Source organism: Schistocerca piceifrons, chromosome 4 (genome assembly GCF_021461385.2).
Source record: "Schistocerca piceifrons isolate TAMUIC-IGC-003096 chromosome 4, iqSchPice1.1, whole genome shotgun sequence".
Lineage (NCBI taxonomy): Eukaryota > Metazoa > Arthropoda > Insecta > Orthoptera > Acrididae > Schistocerca > Schistocerca piceifrons.
This window is the reverse complement of record NC_060141.1, coordinates 39,062,657-39,079,904: the sequence shown is the minus strand read 5'-3', so window position 1 is coordinate 39,079,904 and position 17,248 is coordinate 39,062,657. Positions and strand designations below refer to the sequence as shown.

Here is a 17,248-nt window from a genome sequence, read left to right as displayed (position 1 = left end):
TGTGAAGGACGCTGCAGGATCTGAGACAGAGGGATGAAGCTGAAAATTATAAAATGCTACAAAAGAAGTATAGAAAAATAATACAAGAGGCAAAATCAAGAGCAATCAATGCTACCATAATGAACTCAAGAAACAAGGCAAAGGCAGACTGGAATGCAATTAATGGTGAAAGGCAGGAAAAAGCTAGGTCAAACAAAGAAACATATGTCAGATCAATGAAAATAAACAACACAGTCATTACAGATGGTAGAGAAATAGCTAACATACCCAATGATAACTATATAAATGTGGTAAAGAACTTAAAATTGGAAAAAAATAGTCCACAAAAGAAGGTTACTAAGTTATCACAAAAATCAATCAGAAGCATGTTCTTGAAACCAGTCACAGGAGATGAACTGAGGAAAACTATACAGAACCTGAAGTTTAATGTTAACAGCCAGACACAATTGTTGGCTATCCTGATATCAGACAACAAATAAATTTGACACTTTTGTGACCAATTATGAAATGCAATTATTGTCATATAGATCAAAACATAAAGGCAATGTTGGAAAATTGCTGACCCCAAAACCATATTTTTCCTCAAGAACTGAAAGAATGTCTATTTTCATACAATTTCATTTACAATTACCATTTTCACACAATGTCATCAAAAACTGCTATTATTTCATATGTTGCATATTATTTTTTAAAATCAGATGTTCATATGCCTAACAATATGCCACATCTTTCCTGAAGAAAACACCATAATTTTATGTGCAAATTTTTCATCTCTGTACCATATGTTGACAACTTTTTTGTCACACTGTTGTAACACAATGAGTGAACAATAATATCTTGTAATTAGAAGAATGGTATTAGCTGTTTTCCATAGACAGGATGTATATTCAATAATCTGTTTATTTTAATGGAATACTTTTGCAGAACCAGTGTTGTTGTGCTGGTGACACTCCAGGTGCTACTCTTTGTCTCCTGTCAGTAATCATAGATAACAATGAAGTTAATACACTTTGATCCCCGTTCTCCCACTCAAAAAGGGCTAAGTGTTAATGTACAACTAAGTTTACAAAGATTTCAAATGAGACTAACAGCAAGTGGAGTGTACCAAAATCTGTGAAACAGAGAAATGACTTACCCTGAACACACCAGAATCTTCCATAAACACTTGTCTCAAGATGAGAACTGACTTTGTTCCAAATGTGTGTATTTGAAGATCGGCCGAGCTCTGGATTGGGAAATCCTCCCTGAACCATTTTATTGTTGGAAGTGGATCACCATCAAATTCAACTTCAAATCTAGCCTGCTCTTGCTCAAATACTCTGACAGGCTGTATCTTCTTGGTGAAAAATGGAGGCTTAGCAGGTTTCTGTAACAAAAAAGATGTTTCTTGTAGTTTCTTAAGTATTCTTTAAAATTACCCATCAAGTATTACTAAAGTTTGGTGCATCACAGTGAATCTGAAACACCTTAAATTATTAGAATGCTACAGAAAGAAACAAAATGATTCTCACAGATATATTATTACTGATCTTTCTCCTAATAAATTCATTCTTTACTCTCTCTGAAACATTCTTAACTATTTTTGTATTGTATTGTCTTTTTCCCCGTAGCTCTCGAGATAGGAACATTTATTTCTAATAACTTAAATTTCACAATCACTGACCACATTATGTTGGCTAAGGCCTCAGTATAGTGTACACAGTTGGTATATTTATTTTACTGGATACATATCAGTTACAGATATTTCAGTCTTTATTTATTTGTTTGTTTTAATTTAGGCAGTAAATAAAATAAAAGTGGCGGTCAACTTGAAAGTTGATTTGAACATGGGTCTATTGAATCTGTGTGCCCTTGTCTGCCTCTGACCTTTGAACTGAGTTAGTTACCCCATTTTAGTTAAACATGGACTCTGAATAATGATGCAACTTTATATTTTTAACATCAACATATCACTTACAAGATGGAAGAAGTGATGAGAAATAAATCCTATTACTCAATGGAGATTAAACACCAGGCCTTTGGATTTGCAGTCTGGCCTCTGTCCACTGAGTCGTACAGGCTTCAATCAACAGCTTCATAAAGAAACTTATATTTAATAATGCTTAAAATGAGTGTCTTTCCTGTATACATGAAAAGTAGAAGAAAAACCTGAAAAATCATTTCTCTCTACTTGACAAAGGACACTTTATGGAAATACAGTAAATAAATGTGTATTCCTTACAACAGGCCCTTGGACAACTCGTTCTTGTGTTTTTGCCTTATGCTCAACTTCAGTTGTTTCTGTGGCTGTAATCTTCCGTGTAATTTCCACATCTCCCTTGACCTGTGAACAACATCAGTTAACTAAATGATATGGTTTATCAAGTGAAAATTGATGTACAAGGAATATATTATGAATTAGTTGGTGTCTGCCAACTCACAAAGAACAAAAGTTATTACAAATGCTACTTGTTAGATATCATGATTTAAAATAAAAGCAGCACTTTACAATGAAATTCAGGGCTGTTGGATGTTCAGAAATCAATCAGGTTCCTTCATTTGGATAAGGAAATAACACTATCCATTTTTCCATCTACTTGATAGGAGTAAAATCAGGAGTGCATGCATAAATAGTGAGATTGTTGTTGTTGTTGTTGTGGTCTTCAGTCCTGAGACTGGTTTGATGCAGCTCTCCATGCTACTCTATCCTGTGCAAGCCTCTTCATCTCCCAGTACCTACTGCAACCTACATCCTTCTGAATCTGCTTAGTGTATTCATCTCCTGGTCTCCCTCTACGATTTTTACCCTCCACGCTGCCCTCCAATACTAAATTGGTGATCCCTTGATGCCTCAGAACATGTCCTACCAACCGATCCCTTCTTCTGGTCAAGTTGTGTGAGATAGAAACATTAAAAAATTATTCATTGTGAAAATATATACTGGGCAGTTCCTAGAGATACATATAAAAAACAGGAAACAACACAGTCAATTCAAATAGACTTGGCCCTCAATTTTTTGTTTCATTCACACAAAGGATGCTGCTGTAAACATATTCTTATGGGCAACCATTTCTCATGTGTATGACAATAAAAATGCTGAACAATAAAAGAAATAGGACTGTTGAGAGTATTATGAGAATAAATACAGCATGTATAATGATATTGGACACAGTAAAGGAAAGGGAATTGGAATGAGAATGTTGCATTATAAATAAAGGAAAAGAAAAGCAAAATTAAATTAGTCAAATCCTGGGAATAATATGTCATAAATAGGGCTGTCTACACTGATTTTGGTTCTCAGTTAATAATTTTAGCCAAATGAGCCCTCCAAACTGCAGTTATCTGACTTCAGTCACTTTCTATATAATTTTGAATAATTCTACAGACAGTGCAGTAAGAAGTACACTGAGCAAAAAATAAAATAAAAATAAATAAAAAATAACAGGACCCAAATAAACAATAAATTTGGCACCTATATTATCATTAACCCATGCTAAGGAGAATCTGTTAAATTCTTTGGATGAAAATCTACTTCCTTCAGTACATGGGTTCTCTTCCTTCAGTACATGGGTTCTCACCATCAAATTAACTTACATTTGCCATCAGAGATTCCAGTTCTAATTCTTAAACTACAGTTCACTAGTATCATATTCCAAATTATTTAAAGAAAAACACACTGAACAGTACATTTTAGCATGAGCTGGTGTATTGAATATTTAATTATCTTCCAAGACTTTCAACTGCCTAAGGGAGAAAGAAAAATTCAAGTTTGTAGGTTTTCCCAGTGAACATGCTGCTTCAAAGTCTCTCAGGCATGCAGCCAGGTTGACTGATCAGTGTAGAACAAATTTTTGAGGATATAACATACCCTTATCACCAGGTTACTCCTGCTGACTGACATCCTGGACCAGTGGGTGTAATATACCATTCATCTCCCCCCTCCAGTCCCCATATATGGGTAGTGTGATGTGCCAGCCATGGTGGTGGGTGTAGCTCATGCTCAGGATTCGAGTAGTGGGCCTCAGTCTGCACTCCACTTTCCTCATGCTTGGTGCTCTGTTTCCAGAGCATCTGAAGAATTTTCAGTGCTGAAGCCTTACACCTGACTAAGCTGAAATCCAGTTTCATTGTTAATGAGGTTCTTATGTACCCATATTTTGATAGCCACCTTGCATATACAATCCCAATAGTGGGATGTGTGTGCAAAATGTTTGTATCTCCGTATTTCATTTGGTGGTTGGTTTCAAGGCAATATTCAGCAATTGCTGATTCTGTAGGCTGCTGGAGGAGAGTATGCCATATGTGTTCCGTGCACCTTTCTTCAATTGTGTGAATGGTATGTCTGACATATGCATTCCCTCGCTCACACTGTACATAATACATTCTAGATTTCTGGAGTCCCAGATCATCTTTTACTGTCCCTAAAAGGGATTCGGTCTTTGCTGACAGGCAGTATACACATTTGATATTTTGTCATTGTAAAATTCTACTGATTTTTCCAGATGTGTTGACAATGGATGGAATGTAGGCTACTACTTTCAGTTGGTCTTCACTGGGTGTTGATTGCGGTATGGTCTTTTGCTTGAAGACACATCAAAATTGGCAGTCGCTATAGTCATTTTACTGGAACACATTCCTGAGGTTTCTTCATCAAAAATCACACAAGCTCTATAGAACAGCATGTTTAGCAGTCCTTCCCTTTGTGACAGGTGATGACAGCTAGAGGCATGAAGATACTGGTCTGTGTGAGTTTTTTTGCAATAGATGCTGTGTCCCAGTGTTCTGTCCAGTTTTCTCCATATCAGAACATCCAAGAATGGCAGCTGACCATTTTGCTCCACCTCCATGGTGAACTAAACTGTGGATAGAGGTCAGTTGTTGCAATAAAACTTGAGAGCTCATCTTTCCTGTGACGCCAAATGACTAACATATGCAACATATCTGTAAAAGGCTGCTAATTTTAATTGTTCTGAGTCTAGTGCCTTGCCCTCATGGCCTTCCATGAACATAATGGTCACCACAGGTGACAGAAGGCTACCCTTTGGCATGTCATCAGACTGTTCATAGTAATGTCTGTCAAAAGGAAATATGTGGATGTGTGGACAAAATCACGAAATTGAATGGTTTAGTGAAAGAGGACCCTAATTTATTTTAAATAAGTTCCAGTGACTCCTTATTGAAAAGAAATTTGGGCTCTCCTTCACCAAACTATTCAGTTTCACGATCACGTCCACATACTTTATTTTTGACAGACGTCACTACAAACAGACTGATGGTGTACCTATGGGTAGCCTTCTGTCACCTGGCAAAATCAAACAATGGAAAATCCAGGATGGAATGTAACATGTAGCAATATTTTGAAAAGGATAATTGCTACTCACCATATAGTGGAAATGCTGAGAGTCACAATAAAAAGACTGTCGCACAATATGCTTTTGGCCAACAAGGGCTTTATGCAGGTATGAGTTGCGTTCGCGCGAGTGAGCGTGTGTTGTTTGTGTGTGTGTGTGTGTGTGTGTGTGTGTGTGTGTGTGTGTGTGTGTGTGTCTGTGTCTGTTGTCTATTTCTGACATAGACCTTGTTGGCTGAAAGCTTTTGTTATGCCTATCTGCGACTCAGCACCTCCGCTATATGGCGAGTAGCAACTATCCTTCTGTCACCCAGCCAATATGTACATGGAAGACTTTGAGGACAAGCCGCTAGAATCAGCACCACAAAAATAGTCAGTCATTTAGAGACATGTTGACAATATGTTCATCATATGGTCTCGCATGGAAGATGAGTTCTCAAGTTTTCTAGCAACACCAGCACACATCCAAATTCAGTTCACCATGGAGGTGGAACAAAACAATCAGCTGCCATTCTTGGATGTTCTGGTATGGAGAAAACTGGACGAAACACTAGAACACAGTGTCTACAGGAAGAAAACCCACATGGACCAGTGCCTTCGCACCTCCAACTGTCATCGCCTGTCACAGAGGGAAGGAGTGCTAAACACGCTGGTCTACAGAGCTTGCATGATCTGCAATGAAGAAAGCCTAAAACTGGAACGAGACCACCACAGGGACATGTTCCAGAAAAACGGCTATAGTGACTGCCAAATTCAATGTGTCTTCAAGCAAAAGACCACATCACAGTCAACACCCAATGATGACCACTCCAAAAAGATATACTACATTTTATGCACAGGCAACATATCTGGAAAAATCGGTAGAATTTTATGATGATAAAAGATCAAATGCGTGTGCCACCCACTGGCAAAGACCAAATCCCTTTTAGGGACTGTAAAAGATGACCTGGGACTCCAGAAATCTGGGGTATATTGCATATGAAGTGAATGTCCAAAAGCATGTGTCAGACAAACCATTTGCACAATCGAAGAAAGGTGAATTGAACACAAATGACACACCAATCTCCAGCAGCCTACAAAATCAGCAATTGCTGAACATTGCTTTGCAACCAACAACGAAATGAAATATGAAGATAAAAATTTTGCATAACACATCCCACAATTGGGACTTTCATTACAAGGAAGCTGTCAAAATCTGTCTACATGAGATCCTTATCAATAAGGTCAATGAATTTCAACTTAGTCAAGTGTGGGCTCAAGCACTTAAAATTCTACAAACACAGTGGAACAGAGCACTGAGGATGGCATAGGCAGAGCATAGACAAAGGCTTACTGCTCAACTCCTGAGTGTGGGCTACAGCCATCACCACGGCCGCACATCATGTGATTCACATACAGTCTCAGCGAAGGGAAGAGATGACCGATATATATATTGCACCCACTGGTCCAGGATGTCAGTCAGCAGGAGTAACCTGATGAAGGTGCATCACAAAAATTTGTTCTACAGCGATCAATCAATTCAACTTCTTGCCCAAGAGACTTACAAGCAAATAAAGTGCAAGTTTATATCTAAATATGGACTAGCTACCTATTTTTCAGATAATGCTTTCTTACAGGTCCTAAATCAATTTTGAATTGGAAAAAAAGCTTTTAGTGATAAATTTATGTTCATTTTCATATAAGTCTTTCAAACTTTAACAGACTAAAAAGCTCATATCTTTTATGCAAAAACTGTGAAATAAATAAATACAACTAATTAAAAATTAAAGAAAAAAATAAATGTTATCAACATTAAAGACAGAAAAGGCAACCACACTTTGCACTCACCAAATATGGAACTGCTGAGTAAGACTGACAGTTTTATACAATGTTCTTTGCTAGTACAAAGGCAAAAATGAAACATGAAATAAAGAGCTCATGTTGTAGGGAAGAAAACATTGCTCCAAACGTCATATCACAAGAGACACAATTTGTAAAATAGCACTTGCATATAACTTGTTACTTCTAACTGTTCTCCTGCATCTTGTGGGTCTCCTAAGTTAGTGTTTGTTACAACTTCACATTCCTTTAACATTTTGGTTTTCTGTAGTTAAAATCACCATGGATCACATTCACTACCCTTTATTATTGTCATGTGTATCTATCTATTTGTTATGTGTATTTTACAGCTATATCTCTGTGTGTTATTCTTGCTTCAAAATAATCGATTTTTGAAGAGATAATTTAACTGGATACATAATTTACTCACCAACTGGCAGCAGGATAACACACATATAAAAGGTATTAAAGTTTGCAAGCTTTCAGAGCCAGTGGCTCCATCTTCTAGCAGCACAGCTGAAGGGGAAGAAGGGTGAAATAAAAAGACTGGTGAGGTTTAAGAAAAGGTGTAGAGCTTGAAAAAGTTGCCCAGATCTCTGTATCATGGGAGACTTACTTAACAGAATGACAGGTAGGTTTTTTATCTATCTACTTAGATTAATGTATGCGTGTTTGTTGCTGTCACTTAATGAATAGCCATACTTCCTACTGCCTCACCTCTTTCTGTGTTTGTTTTTGTTTGGCTACATGCACTTCTCGTGCATGAATAGCTGACTCTGATGGCTCAGGTGGCAAACTCGGAATTGTTTTGGAATCAACAACTGTTTCTGATGTATGTTTAGTTGGTCGTCGAGACGTTACCCAGGCTGGTTTTTCTTCTTCTTTTTCATCTCTGCAATCAAAAATTCTTATAATAGTGCAGCAAGAAAAACATGTGCCTTTGTAAATAATGATTTTAGAATTTGTTACAGTTCTTCTTTGAAAATATCAAAAGACAAACATTAAAGTGGTTGGTTGCTCTGATCCCCATTAAGTTCTGCTTCAATCTGGAAACACTCTATTGTACCAGACTGAAAGCTAGGAAACAGATACTGACAGAACTGAAGATGTGAGGGCAGGTTGTGAGTCGTGCCTGAACAGCTTAGACAGCATGTGCACTGTCCGGAAGATGCTAGGTTCTGGTTCGAGTCCCAGTTTCGCACACATTATTAATCTCCCCAATTTCAAAATAGTGCACACTCACTCTGTTGCAAAATGAAAGATCCATTCTGGATCAATCTCCAAGACTCTAGCTAGGCAATTAACCTGTAATAGCCTTTATTCCAGGAGTGCTAGCCCGACAAGATGTCCAGAAGAGCTTCTGTGAACCTTGAAAAGTTGGGAATTAGAAAAATAATACCGGCAGAAGTAAAGAGGTGAGAGTTGGACATGAGTCATGCTTAGCTAACTCAGTCAGTAAGAGTGGTGACTGTGAAAAGCGAGGTCCCATGTTCGAGTCACAATGTGGCACACAGTCTTAATCTGCCAGGAATCTCTTACCACAAACATTTTCCTCTATTACATTTTCTTCTGACTGTGAAATTAAAATAGCATTGTGACTGGCAGATTAAAGTGGGAGAAAATAAGCGTTGCTAGTAGAGATGCAGTGTTACTACTAACTGTGCGACGTGAAGTTGTGGACTCTTTTCTCAACACTCAACAAAATTTCTGATTACCAAATATTAAGTTTCTAATTTATTTTTAAGCAGAACACAAATTAAACTGAATATGGAACCATGGTCATACAACAACTTATGCACTTCTATCAGACATGGATAACTTACAGTTTTTGCTCATAGCTCTGAGCCATTCCCTTGGCTACTGTTTTGGCCACAACTTTTTCTCCAGGTATAGCAAATTGATGTGATGCTTCCCGCAAACGAGTTTCCTTGATTACTTGCTCTTCTTCAAGCTGCAATATATAAAAGCAGGTAGTGAACACTCATTTCCCACACAAAAAATCTAATTTGTGTCATTTAATGTTAAAATCATTAGATCTATACACTGACATAGCTGTTGTTGACTAATGCAGACAGGACATATGCTGTGTTCAACAACATACAGACCTGAAATAAGCTGCCCTTTGGCATTCTACAGGGTTCCCCAGGAGATGTGGTCAATTTTCAAGGATACAACAGAAGCACCCATTTGATGCAAAAAAACTTCCTATGGACAATCCCCTATTCTGAATGGTTTCCAAGATAGAATACATATAATGTAGATTTGTTTATGGGCAAGTGATGCACACATACGTGTATTACCCTAATCACTGGATTATTCATGGTAGTAACTGGCCACCAAGATTTCCAGACTTTATGCCATTAGATACTTGTTTATGAGGTTGGAAGAAGCCTGAAATGTACAAATGAATGGTAAATATCCCACATAAACTGCTTGGTCGCATCATGGATGTTGCTACCCTCATTAAAAAAACATGCAGGGACACTGCATGACAAGTGACACATGTTCTTTCCATGAATGCACAAATGCATTGATATTCAAACATTTGTTGTAAACTGTACAACAGCTGCAATGTGGCATAAATGATACTGATTAGAGGCAAATGTATTAAAAAAAAAAAAAAGGTGTCATGATTACTAACTGTTGTACATGCGCTCATGAGTAAACCTGACAATGTACTCAATAATACATAAAATGAATAATGATGTATATTAAATGTATACTATCTCAGAAAATATTCAGAACGGGGCATATGTCCATATGAAGTTTTCTTTGCTTCAGATGATTATTTCTGTCATATCACTGAATACTCACTACTCTTCCTGTGACACCATGTATATTGTGCTTCAACTTGCTTATATAATTACCTCAAAACATTTGGAAACTTATTGTAAATCCCTATTATTCAAACACTTACATCCACATCCCCCCAAAGCATTCAACTTTGAATTGTGCACTCTGGTGCATGTTCTCAAACCCTTTAGTGAGCGTTCTGCTACATGCTTCCCTGGGAAACTTGTTTAAGAACTCTCTATGGGCAGACACAGTAACTTCTAGAGACTTAAAATAATGCACACAGAAGGTTTTTAGCAACATTGAGAGGAAAAAATAAATCACATGGAATAACAATTACAATATGAGATGGGCATGAAAGTGTAAGGATTCACAAGAATTCCCAAGAACTGTCCCTTTTTTTGATCAGTTTGTGAACAGTTAAATTATTGTGGAAGAGGAAGATACTATAATGTCATATCTTTTGTCATTCTCCAGATTTCTTTATTAAGGCTTACAAAGGTACAATGCATCAACTTATGTTTAAGAAAGGACATGTCTTTCCTTTTCCAAAATTCTCACTTTTCTTGAATGAATGTCACTGGGACAGACACCAACACATTACTTATTACTTGTCTCTAGTCCAATTTGGACAGCCACATTCTATCATCAGTTACAAAGCTGACTACTGGTTTCCACATGCCAGAAAAAAAAAAATCATCAAGCATATGTTGTCTGAACTTCAAATGATGATGCTGAAACATGTGTTTCCACTAAATTATGTGGTGAGATGTCTATTGGTTAAAATTTTCTTGTTTTGCAGATTCATTATAAGACAGCAGAACATCCGAAGCGAACAATGGATGTGGTGGTAAATGCAGCAAGCATCCACTGAAAGTATTCACTGAGCACAAAATGTGATTCCTTCTGTAGAGGCAGTACTGGACACACAGAAAGTCTGCCATCTAAGTGGAAATTTCTGTCATCCCTGAGTTTGTTGAAAGACCACAGCTACAGAAGGAAAATAATTGCAAAATATCAAACGTAATCATTCAAGACTCTGACTCAGGTACACTTAAAAACTGTAAAAAATCATCTACTGGAAAGGCATTCATTCTACTCTTGTTTTATCTCTGCAGCTGACACAGAATACTGTGTAAGAAACAATGGAAAGACTATTGATGATAGTTCCAACAATAGATTAAACTGACATACTTTAAAGTGCAACTACAGAGTGGAAAAAATCAATACTCTGAGAGCAGTCTCTCATAATATCCAAGAAGAAAATATTTTGTAAGCAATCAAAGCAATCAAGAATTCTCTAAAAACGTGAACACAGACATATAGCAGTATAATATTCACAACCAGTGATTAGAGTTAAGTGAAAAATAGGAAAAAGTAATGGCAGTTATACAATGCACAACTACCAAATTCTGCAGCTTCCATGTCTAGAGACAACAAGAAGAAGGAAGAATAAAGAAACCTATACATATTCCATTTCGTTGTTATGCACATCATTAAGATGATGTTAACCTTATAGACATAATAAATTTATACTGAATTTGTAATCATATAGAAATGTCATTTGTGGCAATTTACAAAATGGAAATAGTGTTCAAAATTATCTGTGTTTGCAATCACATAAATGTACCAATAAAATATTTGAAATTTAAGATTTCTGACTTTCTATTTTGAATATACTATAGTAAACAGTTTCACACGAAAAGAACATAAGATGTAATCTCCTTACATGGTGTATCACATAGCAGGTAACTATATCTTCGTTTGCTAATATTGAGTCACAAGGAAATAAGTGTTTCATCTTACACTCACTGTGGCACATCATAGAACGTCACACAGCTTTAAATTTGAAGAAATGTGTTTTGGTTTCAAGTTAACCTCTTGACAAAAGTTTTATGATTTATCACAAGTACAGCAATGTATAAATTGACAATGATATTTAGATGTCTTATGTGGAGAAATAACAAAATAGTACCAAAAAGAACCTTCTGTTTTGGTGAAACACACACACCCGCAAACAAAAAGGATACTGCTCATTTTAAGTGATCATGTATATTTATTTACAAAGCAATATTTGCTTATTCCTAGCTTAAGTTTCATTTAATGGTTGTTGCAAAAGAGAAGCTTAAATCAGACTAGGCTTTCCCAAACAACTAGCCTTTATCAACATCTACATCAACATCTACACACTTCAAACAACTGTGAAGTGGATGGCAGAGGGTATGTCCCATTGTACCAGTTATTAGAGTTTCTTCTCATTCCATTCACATACTGAGCATGGGAATAATGTTTTTTAAATGCCCCTGTGTGTGCTGTAATTAATCTAATCTTGTCATTAGGATCCCTATGTACATGATAAGTAAGGGGTTACAGTATAGTCCTGGAATCATCGTTTAAAGCTGCTACTTGAAATTTTGTAAGTAGGCTTTCTACAGTGTATGTCTGTCTCCAAGAGTCCACCATTCAATTTCTTCGGCATCTCTGTGAGACTCTCCCACTAGCCAGATAAACCTGTAACCATTTGTGCTGCCCTTCACTATATAAGTTCAATATCTCCTGTTAGTCCTATTAGATGTAGGTCCCGCACATTTCTACCAATAGTTTAGAAATAAATGTCAGCTTAAAGTATAGGTTTTTTTTCTTTCTACCAATTATTCCAAATCCACTTACAGACCTCATGTATAAATTTCTGTGAAGAATCATAAAGAACCATATTTCTTCTTACACAGTGTACTACTGAACCTGTGGTGAAAATTGTTTACCGCAATTTTCTTCTCTGAGTTGTATTTACATGTTCCAACATTGTACTCTTTTCTACGTGGCGCAATTGTTGTTTTAATGTACTTGAAAGGTTTCTGTTGGCATATGAAATATATAAGAAATTATTTATTACATTTCAGTTCACCAACTTCGAAATAATTGTATTAATTAGCTTTCATTTGACTCCTGAGATGCTCAGAACCAGAAAATCTTGCTTAGCTGTAGCTGAAAAGAAATATTCACAATTTACCTAACAAATGTAATTTAACAGATAACTGTTTATGTGTAAGTCCTACAAGGTGCCAATCTGGTTTAAGACTGAGGATAAAAGTGCAGATAATATAGAAACACAAAAATCGAGAGAAGATACATTGAGCACAGAAATACATAGAAATTAAGAGGTTCTATGAGAAAATGATGTGGAATTACATAATTAATTAGAGAATGGGGCAGCAAAGAAACTGCATATGTAGATAGTCTGATTTAATTTTAGACACACTACAACAGTCAAGAAGAGTAAGAAAAATCTATGCAAAACATCAACAGTGTGGGAGGAAAGGGTGTGGAAGGGGGAAGAAAGGAGGGGGGAGCATGTAACAGTTGCTTTGAGGGTAACAAGTTCCTACTGAAAACAAAGCATTGTACTACTGATTAGTCTCCTCATTTGTCAAACACAAAGAGCATCAGCTTTTCAATAGCAAAGTCTGCAAAGTAAGAATTAGTAAGATGATGTGCTTCTTCTCCACGTCAACAATTCACTTAAAAGCGAAAATGGAATGACAAATACAAGGCAAACCTTACACATTTTTTCCAAATTTGATTGCATCAGCAACTGTTATTGTTTCAACCATCAATCCTAAAAATGGTTTAATTGTATCTTCCAGTTCTGTCACCTTCCAGCTACCCTTTTCATTTTAGTATGACTACTGCATCCTACATCAACACTCTACATTATATATTCGAATTTAGGGCTGCCCCTGCATTTCTTTCCTTCAATCGCCGGCTCAACATCAGTTTGTGACAACAACTCATGTTGTAACATGTGTCCAGTCATTCTATCTCTTCAATACATTATGGTCTTTACGATGTTTTTCTTCATCCTCATTCATTGATTGCAGGCTGTCCTTGCTCCTTTCTCAATCACTCCACAATATCTTCAGCAATCTCCTGCAACACCACATTTCAAAGGCTTCTAATTGCATCATTTCTGTATTTCCCATTATTCATATTTTGCACCCATACAGACTTGTTCTCCAAACATAGCTTCATATTAAGTTTTCAATTTTTGTATTTGTCTCATGACATCTATTCTACATAGTCTGCTCTCATTTTGCTAAATTTGTGGTAAACTCCATTTCTGTGTGACTTATATTGTTGCTGGTCACTTTCAAGATTTTGTAAATTTTCATCACTCTATTTATTCTAGTATCTTATATGTCACCTACAGCTGCTTTCATTCTGCCTTCTTCAGTCTTACAACACTTTCTGCTGCATATACTACACCTCTTTAAAACACAATTCCATTGACTTTCCATACCAATGACTCTTTGAAGGCTTATTGTTTCTTTTATCAAGTCTATTTCCCAGGCAGTTTGAATTTCTGGTCCCTTCACCTTCTCTAGTTGATAATGTTTCAGCTGATTTCTTTTGATTTCTTGATTTTCATCTGGCTTTTAATTAGCGCTAGTTTATGGTCATGATCAATTTTAGCAGCCCTATAACTTACACTGAATTTTTATTTTACCAAAATATAGTCAATCTGATAACTATTTGTTCCCCTGGCATCTTCCACACACATTTCGAAAAATTTTATTCTCAACAACAATCTTATGTCCAGTACAGAATTTTTTAAATGTTTCTTCCTTTTAAATTTGCTTGGGAATACAGACCTCACATGCAATTCAAAATGTTTGTTGTGTATCAATTGAACAAAATTTTCTTGTCTTCCTAGCATTGACATTTTGGAGTGTATCCTCCATAATTTGGAGAACATATATGGTACTCTCCTTCCATCTTCTGGCCTTGGACCTTCTGAGTACTTTACCAGACAGAGAGCACCTGTCTTCCGAAATATTATGCACTCATTGTGATCTGACTTGGTAAGAAAGCTAAGAAGATATTAATGCAAGGCTGAAATCTTCCTGCTATTTTCCCTTTATTGCCTTCAATAATTAGTGCACTTCAGTCTTCCATTATGATTAAATGTCTCATCCTCTTTGACCCATTAATATGAACATACACTTCTCTAATTTCATTGTCACGTACATGTGTGATTAGCATGTACACTTACATATTATAATACCTGTATAATATCCATTCAGTTTCACTATCAACAATCTTTTTCTTTGCTGTAGATAGCACTTCACTGTCAATTTGTGTTTTCAGCCTCAGCAGTCACAGAGAGAGTTTATTTGTGTGTGAGTTGTGCATGTGTCAATATATGTGCTCTCTACTTTAGAACAAGGCTTTTTGGCTGAAAGCTCAAATGTACAGCAGTCCTTTTGTTGCATCTGCCTCAGACTCAAAGTCTCTCTATGTGGTGAGAAGAAGTCTATTCTTTCCATAATATTGTCTTATTCCATCTGGGATTTTTCATGGTTTAACTTTTCCTTCCTTTCACATTCTTACTACTGTTCTTGTACTATCTTCTTTACTGGCACATTACTAATACTGATGCAGAGGCTAAGAAGAAAAAATTAACTGCAGTTAATGGAAAGGGATTTGGAGAAGCTGTTGTGTAATCTCAATTAACTTAGTGTAGCAAAAAATTTTTCAAATGAGCTAAACTGCACAACACTATCACTGAATAAAAACTGAATACTTAAAATTTAGGAATTTTCAGGTGTACACCTGAAAATCCAACATAATGGTTTACCAACCTCTTTCAGTTTGGAATAATAATCTTCACCCTTCTTCTTCTTTACTGTTTGCTGCCATTCAGTTTCAGTCTCAGTAGAAACTTTCTTCTGATGTTCACTGATGTCCACATGTTGGAGCTGAGCCCTTTCCAGTTCAATGCGCTCTTTCTGATACTGAGTGAGATCATAGTCATACCATGCTGTAGCACAAAAAATAGTAATTAATAATGATTGTTATTATGGCAAGTAGCTGCCTACCTTCAAGTTCTTATAGTTTCACACATGCTTATTGATAATAGCATGGCTGAACATAACATTGTGCATGAAACAGAAACGAAGTGCATTTTTCTTTTTTTTTTTTTTTCAAGTTACTTATAATTATGTCAAAAAAATTATTAAGCTTTGATCATGTCAACAATTTGCTTTTATGTACTGTATTGACCATTTAAAAAATCTCATCCATGCTGGCAAGTCACAATTCAACAATTAAAAATTGAGGTGAAAAAAAAGAAACTAAATAAAATACTGATGCTTAATAAGAGTGCAATACATAACATAGTGACCTAATAGCAAAAGGAATGACCGAAACCAGGCTGTTTATAAAGCCAGTATTTCATTTGTCTTATGCACTAAACATGGAAGTTATATTTCCATTTTCAGATAAACAAATAAACAATACAGAAGATTTTTTTTTTTTTTTTTTTAATTTCCAGTCAGAAGAATTACTTAGTGGCATGCAAAGATATAAGAAATTAATGCAGACATATTTATTTTATTAGTCATGCATTAACAAAAATAGTTAAGAAAAGTAATTCAAAGCAGAAATTCAAGGAAATGGCATTTTAAATGTTAGTCCTGGATAGGTCTTATTGTTGAAATAAGAATTCAGTAAAACAAACAGATTTCACAGTGAGGTAATATCCTACACATACGTTAGGCTTGCTCTGTCAGTGCCTTTATAGATATTCAGAGATGAAAGGAAATTGTTTTACTGAATGTAAGTCAAAAATCGTCAACATATATATCTGAATTAAAACAGGAAGAAATGATAAGAAGTAACATAAGAGGTAAAATGTGAAAAAAACTGTAAAAAGCAACATAAAAAACTAATGTCATCAAAAAACACCATACCTTATCATCTCCTCTTTTGGTAGCATGAAGATAAACAAAGATGTCACTTTGGTCTTTATTCTGAGACCACTGCCGAAGCGGTCCACCAAGGCCAACCATAAAAGCGAAGCAGGCACAGAGGAATAGGATGTAGGTGTGGGATATGGTCTTTGTGTCAATGTCACAGGTGTCTAGTGTCAGCAGTTGTCTGTCATTTGTATTAGTGTTAGTAAAAATAGCTTCTGGAAGTGCAATCCATTAGTATGAATACACTTTTTGTCTTTTTATGCCATTAAATAATAAATGAGACGAGGTACCACAAACAAAAAAAGATATTTAAAATTACTCATCTCATATTACATTTCTGTGTCGTATAATATTAAAAAACAACTATTTTAGTTTATTTGTTTGCTCACTGAAACAACAATAACAATTCATTTCCACAAAGCCCTCTCCAACTCCAGTCAAATCACTGGCAAGGGGCATCGTTGATAGAAAATAAGTAATTTTTCAATAATAGCTCAAAAGATGAAGTCATGATAAAAGTAAAGAACTGTTCAAGTCTATTGGTTGGGAAATA

The 17,248-nt window shown here is 35.9% G+C and overlaps 1 protein-coding gene across 1 annotated transcript in view; it reads right to left on the bottom strand.

Annotated features, from left to right (window-relative positions):
• The window catches only part of LOC124795577 (titin), a 529,084-nt gene that overhangs the window by 306,535 nt on the left and 205,301 nt on the right, over positions 1 to 17,248 (bottom strand). Inside the window, exons 65-69 of the mRNA XM_047259648.1 lie at positions 15,580 to 15,758; positions 8,971 to 9,098; positions 7,865 to 8,039; positions 2,222 to 2,323; positions 1,136 to 1,366 (exon numbers count right to left, since the gene is read on the bottom strand). Coding sequence (XP_047115604.1) covers positions 1,136 to 1,366; positions 2,222 to 2,323; positions 7,865 to 8,039; positions 8,971 to 9,098; positions 15,580 to 15,758 — 815 coding nt within the window. The remainder of the gene's footprint in view (positions 1 to 1,135; positions 1,367 to 2,221; positions 2,324 to 7,864; positions 8,040 to 8,970; positions 9,099 to 15,579; positions 15,759 to 17,248) is intronic.